At 62.5% G+C, this 17,583-nt stretch overlaps 1 protein-coding gene across 1 annotated transcript; it reads left to right on the top strand.

The window, feature by feature from the left end:
* Nucleotides 1-249: 249 nt before the first annotated feature.
* WDR90 (WD repeat domain 90) lies at nt 250-17,414 on the top strand (the record flags this gene model as incomplete). The annotated part of the gene is given in 44 exon segments (XM_081090299.1): nt 250-268; nt 593-687; nt 690-717; nt 997-1,088; nt 1,218-1,394; nt 1,484-1,589; nt 1,825-1,986; nt 2,258-2,372; nt 2,455-2,548; nt 3,026-3,238; nt 3,377-3,439; nt 3,668-3,736; nt 4,354-4,464; nt 4,539-4,684; nt 4,755-4,812; nt 5,880-5,998; nt 6,171-6,314; nt 6,396-6,526; nt 6,593-6,709; nt 6,994-7,229; nt 7,458-7,597; nt 7,791-7,921; nt 8,417-8,547; nt 8,909-9,070; nt 9,258-9,386; nt 9,506-9,636; nt 9,716-9,780; nt 9,948-10,079; nt 10,214-10,396; nt 10,655-10,752; nt 11,342-11,444; nt 11,546-11,667; nt 11,808-11,967; nt 12,071-12,261; nt 12,348-12,516; nt 12,655-12,766; nt 12,952-13,123; nt 15,303-15,425; nt 15,638-15,812; nt 15,921-16,051; nt 16,148-16,291; nt 16,366-16,485; nt 16,590-16,674; nt 16,988-17,414. Coding segments are annotated over 44 exon segments (5,562 nt in total). The 3' UTR covers nt 17,146-17,414.
* Between the last annotated feature and the right edge of the window lie 169 nt (nt 17,415-17,583).

The raw sequence follows: 17,583 nt of genomic DNA, 5'->3' as shown, positions 1-17,583 counted from the left end.
GAGCCCAGCTGGGAGGCCCATCAATGCTCTGTACCTGGATCTGGGATGGGGTCCCAGAGACCCCGGATTGGGGCCAGGGCTCAGGATCCCTGGTCCTCTCTCCCAGACTTGGCGTGGGACAGTGGAGGAAGGTGTCCCGCAGGTTTTGGGGGAACCCTGGCAGACGACTATGGGAGCTGGGGTTGCTCAGCCCTCGGGGCTTGTGGGACACTGTTAGCTTGTTGGGCAGGTGACCTCCCGGCCGACAGGATGAAGTGGGAGTACCCAGGTGTGCACGCTCCCTCCAGAGGGCTGGGCTGTCAGTGGGTGTGGGCCGCTCCTGGGGGTGCGTGTCATTCTGGAAATGGAGATGGACCCCAGAACGAGTCAGGAAACTACCTGGATCCCATAGCTGGTGGTGCTAGAGCCCCCTCTTGGGTCCTGGCTTGGGAGTGCCCGCAGGGATCTGGGGACAAAGGCTCCTACCCCAGGTTGCGACAGCGAAAAGGTGGCCGGAGCAGTCTGGGCAGAGTCTTGGGGGGGCTCCCAAAGACCTTACCGCGAACCCAGCGCCGCTAAGGTGGGGATTGCGGCCCGGGATCACGTGGTCCAGAAGGCGGAAGTGACGCCGTTGCCAGGCGGCCGTTGCTAGGCGCGCGCTGCGTGCCCTGCGTGGGGCGCGCGGCGGCCGAGGCGGGAAGTGCAAGCTGAGTGCAAGCGGCTGCGCCATGGCGCGAGGTAGGCTCGCGGCCCGCAAACTCGGGTGTCGGGGCGAGCGGCCCGGGATCCTGAGTGGGGGGCGGGCAGGGTCCGGTGGCCGGTGCGCACTGAGCCTGCGGCCTGGCTTCGTCAGCGCCAATCGCAGGCCCTTGGGCGGGTTGGTGCCGATCTTGGGCCCGAACCCAGTACTCGCGCTTTGATTGCTGTCACTACTGGGGAGCGTGCAGACCCAGACCCCGGCCCCTCCCTGGGTCCGGCACCTGGGGCAGGTCCCCACACACCTCCCTGTCCCCCCAGTGTGGCAGCACCCATTCCTCAACGTCTTCAGACAGTTCAAGGTGGACGAGTGGAAGCAGTCCACCAAGGAGGGTGACGTGGCCGCAGTGATGGTAAGGGAGCCAGAAGGCTGGCAGCAGGCCGGGTGGGGTCCTCCTCTCTGCCTGGACACATGCAGGCAGGGCAGCGCCCCTCCTGGTGCTCCCTGGCGCTGTGGGGCACACTCCCATCTCTTTCTCCAGGACAAGACCCTAAAGTGCACTGTGTATCGTATTAGAGGCACTGTCTCCGCCAGCAATTACATCCAGCTCCCCAAAACCAGCGGGCAGTCCCTGGGGCTGACAGGGCGATACCTGTACTTGCTTTTCCGACCCCTGTCCACCAAGCACTTCGTCATCCACCTGGACTTGTCCACTGAGGTGCTGAGCTTGGGAGCAGGGTCTGCGGTGGGGGCTCTGCACCCCCGGGGCCACCTCTTGTCTCCTGACGGCCACCTTTGTCCCTGCAGGACAGCCAGGTCATCCGTGTATCCCTTTCCAACCTCTTCAGGGAATTCAAGTCTACAGCCACGTGGCTTCAGTTCCCCTTTATTTGTGAAGGGACATCCAGGAAAGGTGACACAGAGATGGGACGTGAATGGGACAGGGAGAGTCCGGGAGAGACAGCCTGAGGGCGGACTGGGGCAGGCCCAGTCGGGCTCCTTTGTGGCCTGGAGTGGGGCAGCCTGAGTGGGGGGCACATGGTTTTGGCCATGGGGATGGGGTCAGGCCAAGGACAGAAGGCATTGTGGGCTGGCTGGTGAGAAGATGGGCACTGCTGATCTTGGTTTGCCTCCTGCAGACCTGGCAGGTGTGGCTCCCCCTGGTGCCCGCTGGACCTGCCTGCAGCTGGACCTGCACGACATCCTCCTTGTCTACCTGAACCGGCGCTACAGCCATCTCAAGAGTGTCCGGCTGTGTGCCAGCCTGCTGGTCCGAAGCCTCTACACCAGTGATCTGTGCTTCGACCCAGGTGAGGGCTGTGCCCCACGCCCTGCACTTAGCCTACCCGTGGGCTGCTCCAGGCCCATCCCTCCCCCCAGATTCTCTGCCCAGGAGAGGCCTTGGCACATGATGAAGGTGCCCTTGCTGCCCTAGCTCCCAAGACACTGATAGGAGGAGGCGGTGGCTGGGCAGATGTTCAGGCGATACTCTGCAAGCACCTGGTGTGCGGAGGCTCGCCTGGCCTGGGAGAGGTTGCTGGCCGGGCTTCCTTAGAGCTGGAGCAACTCTGCTCTTTGTAGCTGTCACTGTCGCCGAGGCGCGGCGGGCAAAGCTGCCCGTCACCCCCATGCCTCGAGAAATGGCGTTTCCAGTGCCAAAGGGGGAGAACTGGCACGACCACTACATTCACATCCGGTGAGCAGTTCTGCCTGTCCCAGGGCGGACGCAGGGGAGGGCAGGGTGGACACTGTGCTGATTCTCCCTCTGCCCCCCTGAGGTTTCCAAGCGACAGCCCAGCAGCGCCCTCCAAGCTGGTCCAGAGGAACTGCTCCCCTCCTGAGGCAGGTGGGCCTGTGGGCGTGCAGAGCTCGGTGGGAGGTGGGGTCCTGGCATGGTGTCTGGGTGGTGAACCCCGGTGTGGTGCCTGCAAGGGCCCGGGCTAGCCTGGAGGTCATCCCGCGGTCCCAGATTCATTTTGGGAGGCTGCATGGAGGGTGCCTGGGGGCCTTGAGCTCTCCAGCTGGGAGGGGTGCCGGAGCCTGGGGGCAGTGGCGGGCTGCGGCTGATGAGGTGGCTTCTCTCTCTGTTGCCCTGCCCGGTGCCTTCTGCCACTTCCTTCTCAGGCCTCTTCACTCTGCTCAGTGGGTTCTGCCCTTTGCTTCATTGCAGGCTTCCCGAGACATGTGCCACAGCTTCTCCCTCGCCCGGGGCCCTTCAGCAAGTCCAGGCAGGACAGCGTGTCCCCTGTGGTTCAGACGCTTGGCCCCACAGCTGTGAGTGCCCGTGCCCTTAGAGATGGGGCTAAGGAAGGTAGCCCCAGGGTCTGACGGACACTGTCCCCTCCACAGTCCTGGCAGGCCTCCTTGGGGCTCCTTCCAGAGGATGGCCTGTCCTCTGAATGCTCAGCAGTCTCCATCGTGGGTGGCTCCGGGGTCGATAGACGAGAGCCCTCGGCCAGCGCGAAGGCCACTGACAAGCGTGCTGCTGGCAGTGGCCCTCCGGTGTCTGCTTGTAAGTTGGCTGTGGTGCCCCCGGCCCCAGAGGATGCGACCAAGCATGAGGTGAGTGCATGTCTTGAGGAAGGCAGGGGAGTCTAAGCCATAGAGCTGGGAGGGGCCTTGGTGAGGTGTGGGTAGGGGGATCTTGGGCCTTGGCTCACCACAAGCCATGCTTGGGGCAGTTAGGCCCCTTCTCATCAGCCCCCTGGCAGAAAGCAGAGTAGGCAGGAAGCAGCTTTGGGCAAAAATCCCTTTCAACAAAGAGTAAGGCGGGTCTGGTGCCCGGCTCCCAACTCCCAGCCCCAGGAGCCTCAGGGGCAGCAGCAGAGGGTCTGGCATTGTAGCCGGAATCCTGACTCCTGCCGCAGAGCAGTCAAAAGCAGCCCCCAGTCCTAAGCAGCTTGTTGGGAGGCAGGAACCAGCCCAGGTGGGCAGCCCTGGCTGGACCGGGTCTTGCTTTCTGGGGTCTCACAGTGAGTTTGCCTGTTTCAGAGCTTCCTGCCAGATCCGGTCCTGAGGCTCAAGAGAGTCATTGGCCTTGGGGGCCACAGCACTAAATGGGTGAGGGGTCCCATGCTCTCGTTGGGTTGGACAAGTGTCAGAGGAAAGGCCTTATGTGCCCCGAGGTTGCTGTGTGCGTTCCCTTCTTGCTCACGTCCGCATGGTGCCTCCGTGCTTCCTCAGTGACCGTCACTCACGGGTCCCCTTTGTTCGCACGGGTGCTGGCTGGTCAGTGTTGCTCTAAGTGTTTGAGCTTCCAGAGACCAGTGAGCTCTTACCCTCTAAAGCTTTGATGCAGCCGCGTGGGGCTGGTGTGGGCATGACTTGTGGGTCCCTGTGGGGTGTGGTCGGGGACAGTGGGGAGGAGGCCCTGGCTTGCCAGCCCCTCCTGGACACAAGCTCCAAGTTTTTATTGGCTTTCTGGTTTTTCATGGCCTGAACTCCAAAGTTTCCTGCATTGCAGCCAGGGCTCAGAGAAAACTGTGTGTGTGTGTGTGTGTGTGTGTGTGTGTGCGCGCGCGTGCACGCCTGCACGTGTATTCATGTGTCTGTAAGTCTCCTATTTCTTTGGTGTGTGCATCCCGTTGACTCCTGTACACATTACGTGGGGAAAGGTATGCCAGGTGGGGAGGCGAGGCCCGCCAGCCTGCGACTCAGCCTCCGACCCCCGTGCACAGGCCCTGTGGACCAAGGACGGGGCTGCTGTCGTGTACCCCTGCCACGCGGTCATTGTGGTCCTGTGCATTGACACCCGGGAGCAGCGCTTCTTCCTCGGCCACACAGACAAGGTGGGTACTGCCTGGCCCAGGGGTGGCCTGCACCCAAAGGCTGCACCACTTCCCTCAACCTGCCACCTCCCCAGGTCTCTGCCCTGGCACTGGATGGGAGCAACTCTCTGCTGGCCTCAGCCCAGGCACACCCCCACAGCATGCTGCGTCTCTGGGACTTCCAGACCAGGAGCTGCCTGTCCCTGTTCCGGAGCCCTGTCCACACTGTCTGCTCCCTCAGGTGGGTGAGGGGACTCTGAGGTGGGTGGGGGCAGCCCTGGTGACACTGACCGTCTCTTCCACGTCCACAGCTTCTCCGACAGTGGGGCCCTACTCTGCTGCATTGGCAAGGACCGCCATGGGAAGATGGTAACAGGGCGGGCGGAGGAAGCGGGGCAATGTCCAAATCGCTCAGGAAGCGCCTTCCCCTGCTGGCCTTCCCCTGGCCCCGCCAGGAGGCCCCCTGCCTCCCACACACTGCAGAGTATCTTGTGTTTTACACCCCTTTTGGGTGGAGCCAACTTTTATTTATTTTATATATATATATTTTAAATATATTTTATTGATTTTTTACAGAGGAAGGGAGAGGGATAGAATATTAGAAATATCAATGAACCCTAACCGGTTTTGCTCAGTGGATAGAGTGTCAGCCTGCGGAATCAAGGGTCCCGGGTTTGATTCCGGTCAAGGGCATGTACCTTGGTTGCGGGCACATACCCAGCAGGAGGCAGCTGATCGATGTTTCTTTCTCATCGATGTTTCTAACTCTCTATCCCTCTCCCTTCCTCTCTGTAAAAAATCAATAAAATATATTTTAAAAAAAGAAAAGAAATATCAATGAGAGAGAAACATCAAATCAGCTGCCTCCTGCACACTCCCTACTGGGAATGTGCCCGCAATCAAGGCACATGCCCTTGACCGGAATCGAACCTGGTACCCTTCAGTTCGCAGGCCGACGCTCTATCCACTGAGCCAAACCAGTTAGGGCTAATACATATTTTTTATTGATTTCAGAGAGGAAGAGAGAGAGAGAAACATCAATGATGAGAGAGAATCACTGATCAGCTGCCTCCTGCATGCCCCACACTGGGGATGGAGCCTGCAACCCAGGCATGTGCACTTGACTGGGAATCGAACTGTGACCTCCAGGTTCATAGTTTGATGCTCAACCACTGAGCCACGCCGGCCGGGCTAGAGTCAACATTTAAATAACTCACCTCACTTTCTTTGGTGGCATGTTCTGGAGTCATAGGGCAGCTGGGTTTTATGTCCGAAGCCAGGTGGGGCAAGTGGAGGTCCCGCCGGGGTAGTGGGGCTGCCCCCCGCCCACACTCTCACCAGCTGAGTGCTCAGGCCGCTCCCATAGGAGGAAGAGCCCAGTGGGGGCCGAGCAGGGCAGGCTGGTGCAACAGGAGCTCAGCAGGGACTTGTTGCAGATGGTGGTGGCCTGGGGCACTGACCAGGTGGGGCGAGGCGGTGAGGCCGTCATTCTCGCAAAGGCAAACACCGACGTCGACATCCAGGCTTTTGAGATCGCCTTTTGTAATGAAACCAGGTAACTGGGCCTCCTGTCCACCTGCAGTGCTGGGATGGGGGTCTGGCAGCCCATGGGCCTGGGTGGGGGTGAGCCACAGAGCCTGCCTCCCCTTCCTCACTCAGGGCCCTCGTCCACAGCAGCCTCATCTCCCCGTGGGGATTGGATAACTCACCCTCATACCCTTTCGCAGGATGGCGTCATGCGGGCGGGGCAATGTGCGGCTGTGGCGGCTTCGCGGTGGGGGCCTGTGCTCCTGCCCTGTGGACCTGGGGGAGCACCACGCAGTCGAGTTCACGGACCTGGCCTTTGGGAAGGCCCAGGACGGCCGCACGCTGTGAGTACTGCCCTTGTCCTCTAACCAGCCCGCCCCGTTCCGTCTGGCCCTTCGGCCCTCACCTGGTGCCTCTCCGGGCAGCTACGTTTGCAGCCGTAGTGGTCACATCCTGGAGATCGACCACCAGCGCATGGCTGTGCGGCGCACTCGCTATCTCCTGCCCACGCAGACTCCCGGTAGCCCCCTCCCACAGAAGCAGGCCTGCAGCTTGGGTAGGTAGTCCCTGCTGTGGGGGCGGAGCAGCCCTGATGCTTCTACTGACGCTGCCTGCCTCCCAGGCCCCGGCATCGCCATCAGCAGCCTCAGTGTCTCCCAGGCTGAGTGTGCGGTGGGCTCGGAGGACGGCTACCTGCGCCTCTGGCCTCTGGACTTTTCCTCTGTGCTCCTGGAGGCAGGTAGGACAAGACAGTAGCTCGCCATCAGGGTCCAGCCCTGGGCTAGATGGCAGTCAGGGCTCTGAGAAGCTTCATCCTGACCCTGGGACCCACCATTGCTGAGCCAGGAGTGGGTGGCCACGGGGGAGCCGCCTGACCCTGTCCACAGGAAGACGGGGCTCTAGGCAGCAAGGAAACGAGTGTGTGTCTTGGGGGGCTGGGAGGGAGGTGCATCCTGGATGTGGCCAGCCTGCCCTGGTGCCGGCCCACCCTGCCTGGGAGGTCACCCACCACCTTACCCGCAGAGCACGAGGGCCCCATCAGCTCAGTCCGACTCAGCCCCGATGGCTTGCGTGTGCTGTCCACCACCTCCTCGGGCCATCTGGGCTTCCTGGACGTCCCCTCCCGGGAGTATAATGTGCTGGTGCGCTCCCACACTGCCCCGGTGCTGGCCCTCGCCACCGAGTGCAGCCGAGGACAGCTGGCCACCGTGTCCCAGGACCACACTGTCCGAGTGTGGGATCTGGCAACCCTGCAGCAGGTAGAGCACGGCCAGGGGGGAAAGACTGGAGAGCCACAGGCCATGCTGAGGCCTGGGGGGCAGGGCCCAGGCAGGTGGGGGGCTGGGGAGGACCCTTGGTGCACTTTGTCCTGTGGGCATGTTGGGGACCCTCCGGTTCAGGCCACCTGAAGAGAGACCAGCTCTCAGGTTCTCCTGGCCGGCTGGTAGCGACCACCCTGCCTGCCCTCACACGGCCCCACCCTCCAGCTCTACGACTTCACGTCGCCCGAGGACGCGCCGTGTGCAGTCGCCTTCTATCCCACGCAGCCCATCTTCTTCTGCGGCTTCAGCAGTGGGGCCGTCCGCTCCTTCAGCCTGGAGGCCACCAGGGTCCTGGTGGAACACAGGTGGGTGCCCAGCGGGCCCCTGGCTCCACAGATACCTATGGTGGATACTCATGGGGTCCCCTGGGGTGTGTGGGTGGCTGGGCAGAGCAGGGGAGGGCTGTCTCCAGGAGCCTCCTGCTCTGCTGCCCCTGGGGGACTTGGTCAGGGATGGTCCAACGCGGGGCCAAGGCAGCGGGCATCCCTGTGTGGGCAGGTGTCACCAAGGAGCCGTCACCGGCCTGGTCGCCAGCCCCAATGGCAGCCTCTTGTTCAGCGCCTGCTCTCAGGGCACCCTGGCCCAGTACCACTGCGCTGCCACTTGCTGCCGCGTCCTGCGTGTTGCAGGTTAGACACCACCCTCAACCTTCCCCCCACACCTGCACGGCCCCACCGCAGCCTCCCAGCCTGCCCCTCATCGGGTTCCTGTGGGGGTGGGATTGCCTGGTGTCCACTGCCAGCAGTAAGCTGCCTTCTGTGGCCTCACCACCTAGACGCCCAGGGCAGGTGTGGTTTTAGGCCACACCCAGTCCTCCAGACAGAAGGCTGCGAGGGTCTGTCTCTGTCCCACCCAGAAGGAAGTGAGCAGCCCGAGCGCCAGGCTGGCACAGGGTCGGCCCACCCAGGGGTACCTGCCCCTCCCATGGCCAGTCAGATGGTCCCTTGGGGGTCACGTGGCCCAGGGGAACCCCAGCTATATTCTGGCAGACCTGGGCCCTGGGTGTTTTGGCGCCCTGATGCTCAGGCCCCTGGGCTGGTTTCTGCACTTGTGGGCAGGTTTTGTGCCTGCTCTGGCCGCCCCCTTCCCACCCGGCTGACCGCCGGCCCCTGTGATTCCGGCAGCCAACGTGGTGTGCCGGGATGCCCCCCCAAGTCCCAATGCCTTGGCCGTCAGTGGGGACAACCGCTTGCTGGCCTTCACGGGTCCCTTTAAGCACATGGTGACCATCATGGACGCAGCCTCCCTGGATGATGTGAGTCAGCCAGAACCTTCCGTGTGCCCAATGTGGGCGGGCCTGCACCAGCCTGGCCGGCAGACCCCGTGGGTGTTTCAACTCTCGGCCACATGGCTCCCCTGGGTTCCGCCAGGGCTTCTCCTTGGCCCTGCGTGGAGTGCGACGCATCCAGGGAGCAGGTGGGAGGCCACACTCACTTCAGAGAGGACCCGGGCCCTGCTGCCCTCACTCACAGGCACAGGACATGGTGTGCCCAGGGCGGGCCAGCCAGGGGAGGGTGTGGGGCTTGCCCAGGCTGCCTGCCTCCTGTGCCCTGGCTCTGGGAGCGTCAGCTCTGCCCAGAGGCCATGGCTGATGACTAGTTGCTGCTCTCTCCCAGCTGCTACGGGTGGACATCAGTGCCCTGGACCCGGCCAGCAGCGGCCTGGACTCGGCTGTGGCTGTCTGCTTCAGTCCCGCACCCCCTAGCCACCTGCTGGTGTCCTTGTCATCCAACAAGGTTGTGGTGCTAGACGCCACATCGGGCCGCCTGGTTCGACAGGTGAGTCCCGAGTCGGGGCCGGTGGCTTGGTGTCCCCTTGGCTCCCATGTTGGTGTCCCCGTGCCTGAGGAGGGGGTGCTGGGCCGCCTTCCACTCCTGAGAGGTGCATTTATTGAGAAGGGAGGTTTCCCGGGTTCCGGGGGCTCATGTGTTCTGATCGTCTCCCCACGACAATGTTCTCTTGCAGTTTTGTGATGTGCACCCTGTGTCCTGCTCCGCCCTGGCTCTCAGCGGGGATGCCCGCTTGCTGCTGACAGCTGCCGACCGAGCCATCAAGGTGTGGGACTACTTAACGCAGTCCAACCCCAGCTGCCAGGTGGGTGCTGCACAGGACGTCGGTGGGTGTGGGCAGGCGGGTGAGGAGGAGGGTGGACGGTGACCCCCTGTCTGTGGGAGAACAGTGGGGTCTCTGTATGTGAAATGTGCTGCCCCCAGGTGTACATTGGCCACTCAGAGCCCGTGCAGGCTGTGGCCTTCACCCCTGACCAGCAGCATCTCCTCAGCGTGGGAGATGCCATCTTCCTCTGGGACATCCTGGCCTCCCCTGAGAGGTCGCCCCCAGAAAGGCAAGTGCCCTTGACCTGTATCTGCCAGGGCTCCTGCTGCACCCTCCCCGCCTGACACCCTCTCTTGTTGCCTCTGCAGCGTCCCAGGCTCACCCGGGCCCCCCCCAACCTGTGAGGCTGCGAGTGGTCGCACCGCGGTGGAAGGTCTGTGGTGACATCTCGTGTTGGCACTGCAGCCACTGGGAGTGGCATGGTGCCGCTTCCGGTCCTGAGGGTCCCAGTGCATGAGGGGTGGGGGGCTAGGCACCCCTCCCCCTCTGCGCTCTGTCCTCTTCAGTCCCTAAGCACAGCACAGCCTCTTCCATCCCCAGGTCCAAATGCAAGTCAGCAGGAGGATGCGCTGTCTGCGACCAATGGGCTCCCTCGGTGGCAGGTGCCCGTGCCATCCCAGGCAGCCCCCCCCCAGCTGAGCATCTGTGCTGGGCCCTTAGATGGCGGTGATGGTAAGGCCAGCAGCCCTGGGGCACCTGGGCAGGCCTGTTTGTCGGTGTGTTTGGGTGCTGCTCCAGGTCTGTGGGGAGAGGGAGGGGTGTAGGGGGCCCTGTGCCCTCCTTTCACTGCCCCCCAACTTCCCTAGGCACTTCCTCTGTGTCAGATGAAGGACCCTCTGAGGAGAGCCACAGCCCTGAGGGGCTCTGCCAGGCCCCAGGCCCACCCGTGCTGGTGCAGAAGGAGGCTGGTGGGGCTGGAGACGGGGCCGCAGGGGGCCCTTGGGACCCCAGCGTGCTGCCCCACCCCCATGGCCAGCCTAGTAAGCAAGGTAGGGCAGGGATACTTGTGACGGGGCTGGGGTCAGATGTAGGTACCCATGGGCCCCAGATGGGGGTTCACCCCATGAGATGAGGCCTGCACTTAAAGGGCAAGTGAGTCAGCCTGAGGCTGCTGTGAGGCCGGTGCTGGGATGTGGCTCATATGCATCCTCTGACCCTGAGTGTTTCCTGGGTTGGGTGCTCGTGTCCAGCCAGGGCCAGGTGGCTATGTGAGGGAGGGTCTCTGAATGGCTCGTCCTCTCTGCCAGGTGCCTGGAGCCTCAGGAGAGCCAGGACCCAGCCCGCCACCCGCCCAGACGCCTACAAACACTTCACAGCACGCTACAAAGCCCCCCTGATGGCCACGGTGGTACGGGGTGGGATCCTCACAGCCTCTGCCGCAGGTGGACCCCCAGAGGGTCGGGGGTGAGGGTGGCACAGCCCTGTGGTTTCTGGGAGTGTCCCTTCTTCCTAATTCATGGGTCCCCCGGGTCTCCCTGGGGCTGCTGCCAAAGTTGACGGCGGTGCAGGCCTTGAGAGTGGTCACTTCACAGGCACCGTTTTACCGTGCGCTTGTGCTGTCACTGTCACGCGGACACCCAGACCGTGTCCTGCTAAGCCCACTGTCTCCCCCGGACGGTCCTGTCTCCTTGCGTGTCCTGTCCTGGAGAGCCCCTGGGTCTTGCTATCCCTCTGTCTGCCCTCCCCGGACTCCAGGGACCGCCCACATCTCCTACTCCTGCCTCCCTGTCTGCACCCCCAGCTTCCGTCCCCAGTTGGCCTCTCATGTGTGGGCTTGTGGGCCCACGCTCTTGCCATTTGTCCCATCCCGGGCATGTACCTCCCATAGCTTCGTCCCAGGCCCCAGCCTGATGGGACACAGCCTGAGGTGGCGGGGTGGGGCGGGTGGCTGGGTGCTGTGCCACACGTAAGCGTCCTGGACCACTTTCTCACAGAATGTTTCCTCCCCTCCTGCGGGGGCCGAGTGGCTGCACCTGAAGGCTGTTGTGGGCTACAACGGGAATGGGCGGGCCAACGTGATCTGGAGGCCAGACACAGGTAGGGACCACGGACACCACCCGCCCCGCTCCCAGCCCAGAACCTGCAGGGAGGATGACAGGGCCACACAGACCAGCTCTGGGGCTCCCTCCCTGCTACAGGCTTCTTTGCCTACACCTGCGGCTGCCTGGTGGTAGTGGAGGACCTGCACTCCGGCTCCCAGCAGCACTGGCTCGGCCACTCCGAGGAGATCTCCACGCTGGCTCTCAGCCATGACGCCCAGGTGCTCCTCCCACGCCCAGGTGGTGGTATGCCTCCTGTCGGGCCTCCAGAGCAGCCCAGGGGCCTCCCATCCACCCAGAGCCAGTACCCCCTGGACTGCCCTCATCCCACTCACCACCTCCCCCTCACCCACCCTGCCAGGTCCTGGCCTCTGCCTCCGGGAGTAGTGGTGCCGCCTCTGGCTGCCAGATCCTCATCTGGGATGTGCCTGGAGGTTCCTGCCAGCAGCTCCTTTCTCACCACTGCACCGCTGTGCAAGCCCTAGCCTTCTCGCTGGATGATCGGCTCCTTGTCACACTAGGTCGGCTGGGGGGAGGGGGTGTGCGGAGGGCAGTGGCGTCTGGACTCCCCTGCCTGTCCTGGGACTCCAGGGCAGCTGGTGTGACCACCATGCATCTCCCTAGGGGACTATGGTGACCGAACCCTGGCCCTGTGGAGCATGGCCACCTATGAGCTCGTTTCGTCTACCCACCTCCCAGAGCCGGTGCACGACATGGCCTTCAACCCCTGGGGTGCCGGGGAGCTCGCCTGCGTGGGCCAGGGCGCCCTCACCTTGTGGCTCCTGCAGCAGCGCGGGGCCGACATCAGCCTCCAGGTGCCCGGGTTCAGAGGCAGTTTTGGAGGATGGGTACAGCCGGGCCTGGGGCATTACTGACCCGCACTGTCCCCGTGTCCCTCCAGGTGCACCGAGAGCCCATCCCCGAGACGGTGGGGGCGGGCGAGCTGACGTCCCTGTGCTACGGGGCCGAGCCGCTGCTGTACTGCGGCTCCAATGCCGGCCAGGTCTGTGTCTGGGACACAAGTGCCAGCCGCTGCTTCCTGGCCTGGGAGGCTGACGACGGTGAGATCGGTGGGTGCCTGAGGAGCCCCTGCGCGCCCCCCACGCTAGGGGCTTGGCCTCTGCCTGGGAGCCCCAGTGCTGGGGCAGTAGGACCCTGTCGAGTCCTGGGCATCTGGGGAAGCAGCTGATGCCACATCTGCCTCCTAGGAGTGCTGCTGTGCTCGGGATCGCGGCTGGTCAGTGGCAGCAACACCAGGCGACTGCGCCTGTGGGCCGTGGGAGCCGTGGCGGAGCTGAGGCGCAAGGGCTCCGGAGCCAGGTGAGCCTCCGCGTTAGCCGGCGTCCTTGACCAGGGCTGTGAGCCAGCACTCTTGCCAGCTGGGCCTGCCCTCTGTGGGGACCCGCTTGGGGGAGGCCAGAGCTCACGAACATGGGTGCACCCCAGAAGCACCAGGTTTCCTGGGCTCCCCTGGCCACCACTCGGGACCCTCTGCTTCCCCCCAGGTCCAGCTCTGTGTTCATGGAGCGCGAGCTGACCCTGGACGGGGCCGTCGTGAGCGCTGTCTTCCACGACAGCATGGACATGGGTGTGGTGGGCACCACAGCGGGCACGCTCTGGTATGTCAGCTGGGTCGAGGGCACCAGTACCCGCCTCATCAGCGGCCACAGGAGCAAGGTGAGGCTGCCGGGCCCCCGGCTGTCCGTCAGATGTCTGAGTTGGTTTCCCCCCTGGACGCAGGCAGCGCTGTGAGCCCCACAGTCACTCCCCGGCCTGTGTTGTCACCCCCAACCCCCAGCTGTCGTTCCGAGTCAAGCCCAGCTGTGGGATTAGTTCACGCGTAAATAGTTCAGGTTTTCAGGATAAGGATGCCCCACACTTAGAACTGCACATCGTCTTGTGTTGACACAGTCCACGCCGTGTCCACTCGCGCCAGCACACAGGCCCGGCCTCTTCTCCTTCCTCTTCCCTCTGTTGCTTTTCCCCTTGTAATTTACTTGGCAAAGAAACCAGGTCGTCCATCCCTGGGCATCCACAGACCAGGGTTCGACCTGCCGTTCTGCTCCCACGTCCCCTGGGGTCCGAGAACCTGGAGGCTGCCAGAACCTGGTCAGGCCGGGCAGTCCCACAGCTCCTCCTGGGTGAGCTGTGTCCCACCAGGAAGCTGGGGCCGGCTGCCTTTCAGTGCTGCCCTTGTCCAGCGTGCCCGTCACCTTGGTGGAGTTGGGTTTGCTGAGGCAGAGCTGGGACAGGAGCTGCGGGATCGCTGGTTCTCTCCCTTACGGACCAGGTTTCCAGGCACGGGGTTGGTTCTGCCAACAACAGCCAATGTGTTTCCAAGTCTGTAAGAGCTGGTGGGTGTGCGTGGAGGCCGGCCTCCCCAGCGTCGCTGCTCACGGAGCCCTGGCTTCGGCCAGTGACGGGTTCTTTGAGTTGGCGACCGAGTTCTTTTTTAAATCTGTATGTATTTGTTGGGAAGTGATGACATCCATCGAAGAAATTAAGTTTGAGAGGAGTAAGGGTGATAGGCTTTTTCTATTTTTTGGTGACAGTTCTATACTGAGGTATAATTTACACGCCATACGCTTCAGCCATTCAAACCCCGTGGTTTTCAGTCTGTTCACAGACTTGTACAACTATCACGACAGCCCATTTCCGAGCACCTTCATCACCCCAACAGGAAACCCATGCCATCAAGCACTCGCCCCCCATCCCCTGACAGCCGCTAACCGTGGATTTACCTGTTCTCAGCTTTCCACACAAACGGGTACACGCCACGTGGCCCTCTCCGGCCGGCTTCTCTCGCTGAGCACCACAGCCTCCAGGTTCATCTGTGCAAGCGTGTCAGGGCTTCTCCCCTTATTGCCAAACACTGTCCCGTGGTGCAGGCAGGGCACACTGTGTGTCCACCCATCGGGGAAGAGCGTTTGGGTCCTGAGTCTGGACCGGAGCCGAAGGTCCCTGTCACGTGGAGTGGCAGTGCCCTGGCTCTCCCCCTGCAGCTCCCTCCAGCGGGCCCGTCATTTCTCAGCCAGACAGAGCTAAATTATTATTCTTAAAGATAAAATGTATGATGAGTTCATACAGACATTTGAAATTTAAATGCAGGATGAGGCCATTTTATTTTACCTCATTGGTGTATGGCGTCTGTATCCCCTTTTTGCCACACCCAAAATCCTGACTCGCCCTCGGTGCGCACGCGACAATCTCCGGAAAAGCCACGCCACCAGCACCGGTGGTGAGGCCCCTGCACTGGCCTGGACAGTGTCTCATGCTTCCTTTACCTTTAGTCTGCAGTCCTCCGGGGATGTGCTGTCCCATCACCACGTTTTATTTATTTTTTGTTGGTTTATTTTTGTTAATCCTCACTCCCATTGGTTTTTAGAGAGATTGGAAGGGAGGGGGAGAGATGGAGAGAGAGAAACATCAATATGAGAGAGACATCAATTGTTTGCCTCCTGCATGAGCCCTGACCCTGGCCCGGGATTGAGCCTGCAACCGAGGTACGGGCCCTTGACCTGAATTGAAGCCAGGACCCTTCAGGCTGTGGGCTGACGCTCTGTCCACTGAGCCAAACTGGCGAGCGCCCTTCACCACGTTTTAGGTTCTTCCAGAACACTTCTCTGGTGTCCCAGTCGGGTTCAATGGCAGGTGGGCTCCTTACAATTTGAATTCCACCTAGGTCTTGTGTGGGGCACCCAGGAGGGAGGTCAGGACAGTTTCTTTACTCCATGTGGAGGTGACCATGGCCAGGCGGGCTTGGGAAGGAGACACATGCTCTCATAGGAATGACCTGGCCTCACTGTGTCCTGTGCCCGAGGGCCACGGGGCCTCAGGGCTGGCTGGCTACCTGCAGGTGAACGAGGTGGTCTTCAGCCCCAGCGAGTCCCACTGTGCCACGTGTGGAGATGATGGGAGTGTGCGGGTGTGGTCCTTGTCCAGCATGGAGCTGGTAATCCAGTTCCAGGTGCTGAACCAGGTATTCGGGGGCACCAGGGGTTGTGTGTGTGTGTGTGTGTGTGTGTGTGTGCGCGCGCGCGCGCGTGCGCTTGGGGTGGGACCCGGCCTCTCCACTGAAGGGCTCTGGGAGATGCACCCTCCCTTCAGCCTCAGTGTCTGTCCTCGGCCTTGGGGTTGGGCCCCATCTCGCTCCCCAGGGGAGTGCTGATGTTTCCCCACTGGGGTCCCCAGAGTTGCCTCTGCTTGGCTTGGAGCCCCCCATCCTGTGGGCGCCCAGAACAGCAGCACATGGCGGCAGGTTATAGTGATGGCACGTTGCGTGTCTTCAACGTCTCTCGAATCTCCATGGAGCTCAAGATGCATCCACACCTGGCTGCACTGACGGCCATCGCCTTCTCTGCTGACGGTGAGGGGCTGGGGGCCCCCAGGGTGGTCCCATGGCCCCTGCCTGGCCCAGGTCACACCTTTGGGCCGGGAGCTCACAAGGTAACAGAGTGGCTCCTGCCTGGCCCAGGTCAGACCATCATCTCTGGCGACAAGGACGGGCTTGTGGCTGTGAGCCAGCCACGCACAGGTCTGACCTTCCGTACACTGAGCGACCAGCGGGGCGCTCCCATCTCTACCATCCGGAGCACGAGCAAGGAGGTGAAGTGGCCAGCAGGCCTCAGCTGGGGGGTGCTGGCAGAGAAGGGGCTTGGGCAGAGTGGGGCAGGAGGTACTCACCTGCCCTTACCCGCCCAGAATGGAGCCTTCGGGGTGGAGGGCACAGACTTGTGGTTGGCCGCCAGCGGGGACCAGCGGGTCAGCGTCTGGGCCTCCGACTGGCTGCGGGACTGCTGTGAGCTGGTGGACTGGCTGAGCTTCCCGGCACCGATCCTCACGGAGGTGAGGGTCCTGGGGGCACCTCGGGTGGGGTCGGTGCCCGCCCATCCTGCCACAGCACGTGTGCCTTTCCTCAGGCTTCAGACTGCTCGCCGCCCTCCCTCGCTGCCTTCTGTCCCTGGGATGGGACGCTGCTGGTGTGTGCAGGCCTCGGCCCCCATCCAGAGGTGGTCTTTTACAGCCTCTGCCTGAAGCAGGCACGTGCGCGCGCCCCCGCCCCCCCCGCCCCCCGTGACCCTGGGAGGGGAGGGTCCTGGGCCGTGGGAACCGCTGCTAACTGCCCTGTGCTCGATGCCCACAGGTGGTGAAGAAGATCCCACTGCCTTTCTTTGCTGTGTCCCTGAGTCTGTCCCCCAGGGCCCACTTCATGGCCATTGGCTTTGCTGGTGAGTACTGGTGGGTGTGGACTCAGCCTATCTTAGTGCGGCTTAGGGGACTCACCTGTACCCCCACACTGAGACATGCCCCTCAAATCTGTACCCTTATCTCTGAAGTGGGGTACCGAGTCCAGCACTAAATAGAGGGGCTCAGCGGTGACGGGCTCTTTCTTGGCCGTGGGTGTGGGAGACAGGCCATTTAGCGCAGATTCTCTGTGGTGTTTCAGCATCCAGCTGGAGACAGCCAGGGTGCGTGGGGAACCCCTGGGCCCTGGAGTTGCAGGCATGGGCACAGGGCCCACCCCATACTATTTGCCCACAGAGCGTGTCCTGAGGCTGGTGGACTGTGTGTCAGGGGCTGCGCAAGACTTTGCTGGCCACGACGACGGGGTACAGCTCTGTAGGTTTGCCCCATCTGCCAGCCTGCTCTTCACGGCGGCCCACAACGAGATCTTGGTGTGGGAGGTCACAGACTGCTGAGCTGCACTGGGGACCTTGGGGTCAGGTGTGCTGTCCAGGTCACACTGGGCACCTGGCCTGGCAGGGGCTCTCCTGAGAAGCTGCGTTAGTGGAGAACCTCGTGCTAGGCCAGGGTGCTGGGTAGGTGCAGCCCCTTCACACTGGATGGGCTCAGGACTCTGTATGTAAATCATCAAGACCCCAAACATGTGTAAAGTGCTTGTTGGCACCTGAGTGCTTTTCTGTGTTTCTACCTGTACAGTTGAAATAAATGTGGGTGTTGCATTGTCGCATTGTCTGCTGGTCACTCCAGGCTCCTATGCCCTGGGCCTGGCTCTCCTGCCTGGCCTGAGATCAGCCTCTGCCCAAATCCCAGGCCTCCTGTTCCCTGTCCAGAACTGAGGCCCTGGCCAGTCCACCTGCAAGGGCGATCCTGCCCAGAGCGGGCTGGTCCTGGCC

The sequence above is a fragment of the Myotis nattereri genome, assembly GCF_964212035.1.
Source record: "Myotis nattereri genome assembly, chromosome: 4".
Classification (NCBI taxonomy): Eukaryota; Metazoa; Chordata; class Mammalia; order Chiroptera; family Vespertilionidae; genus Myotis; species Myotis nattereri.
Note: the sequence above shows the minus strand (reverse complement) of the source record. Positions and strands in the feature narration are given on the sequence as shown.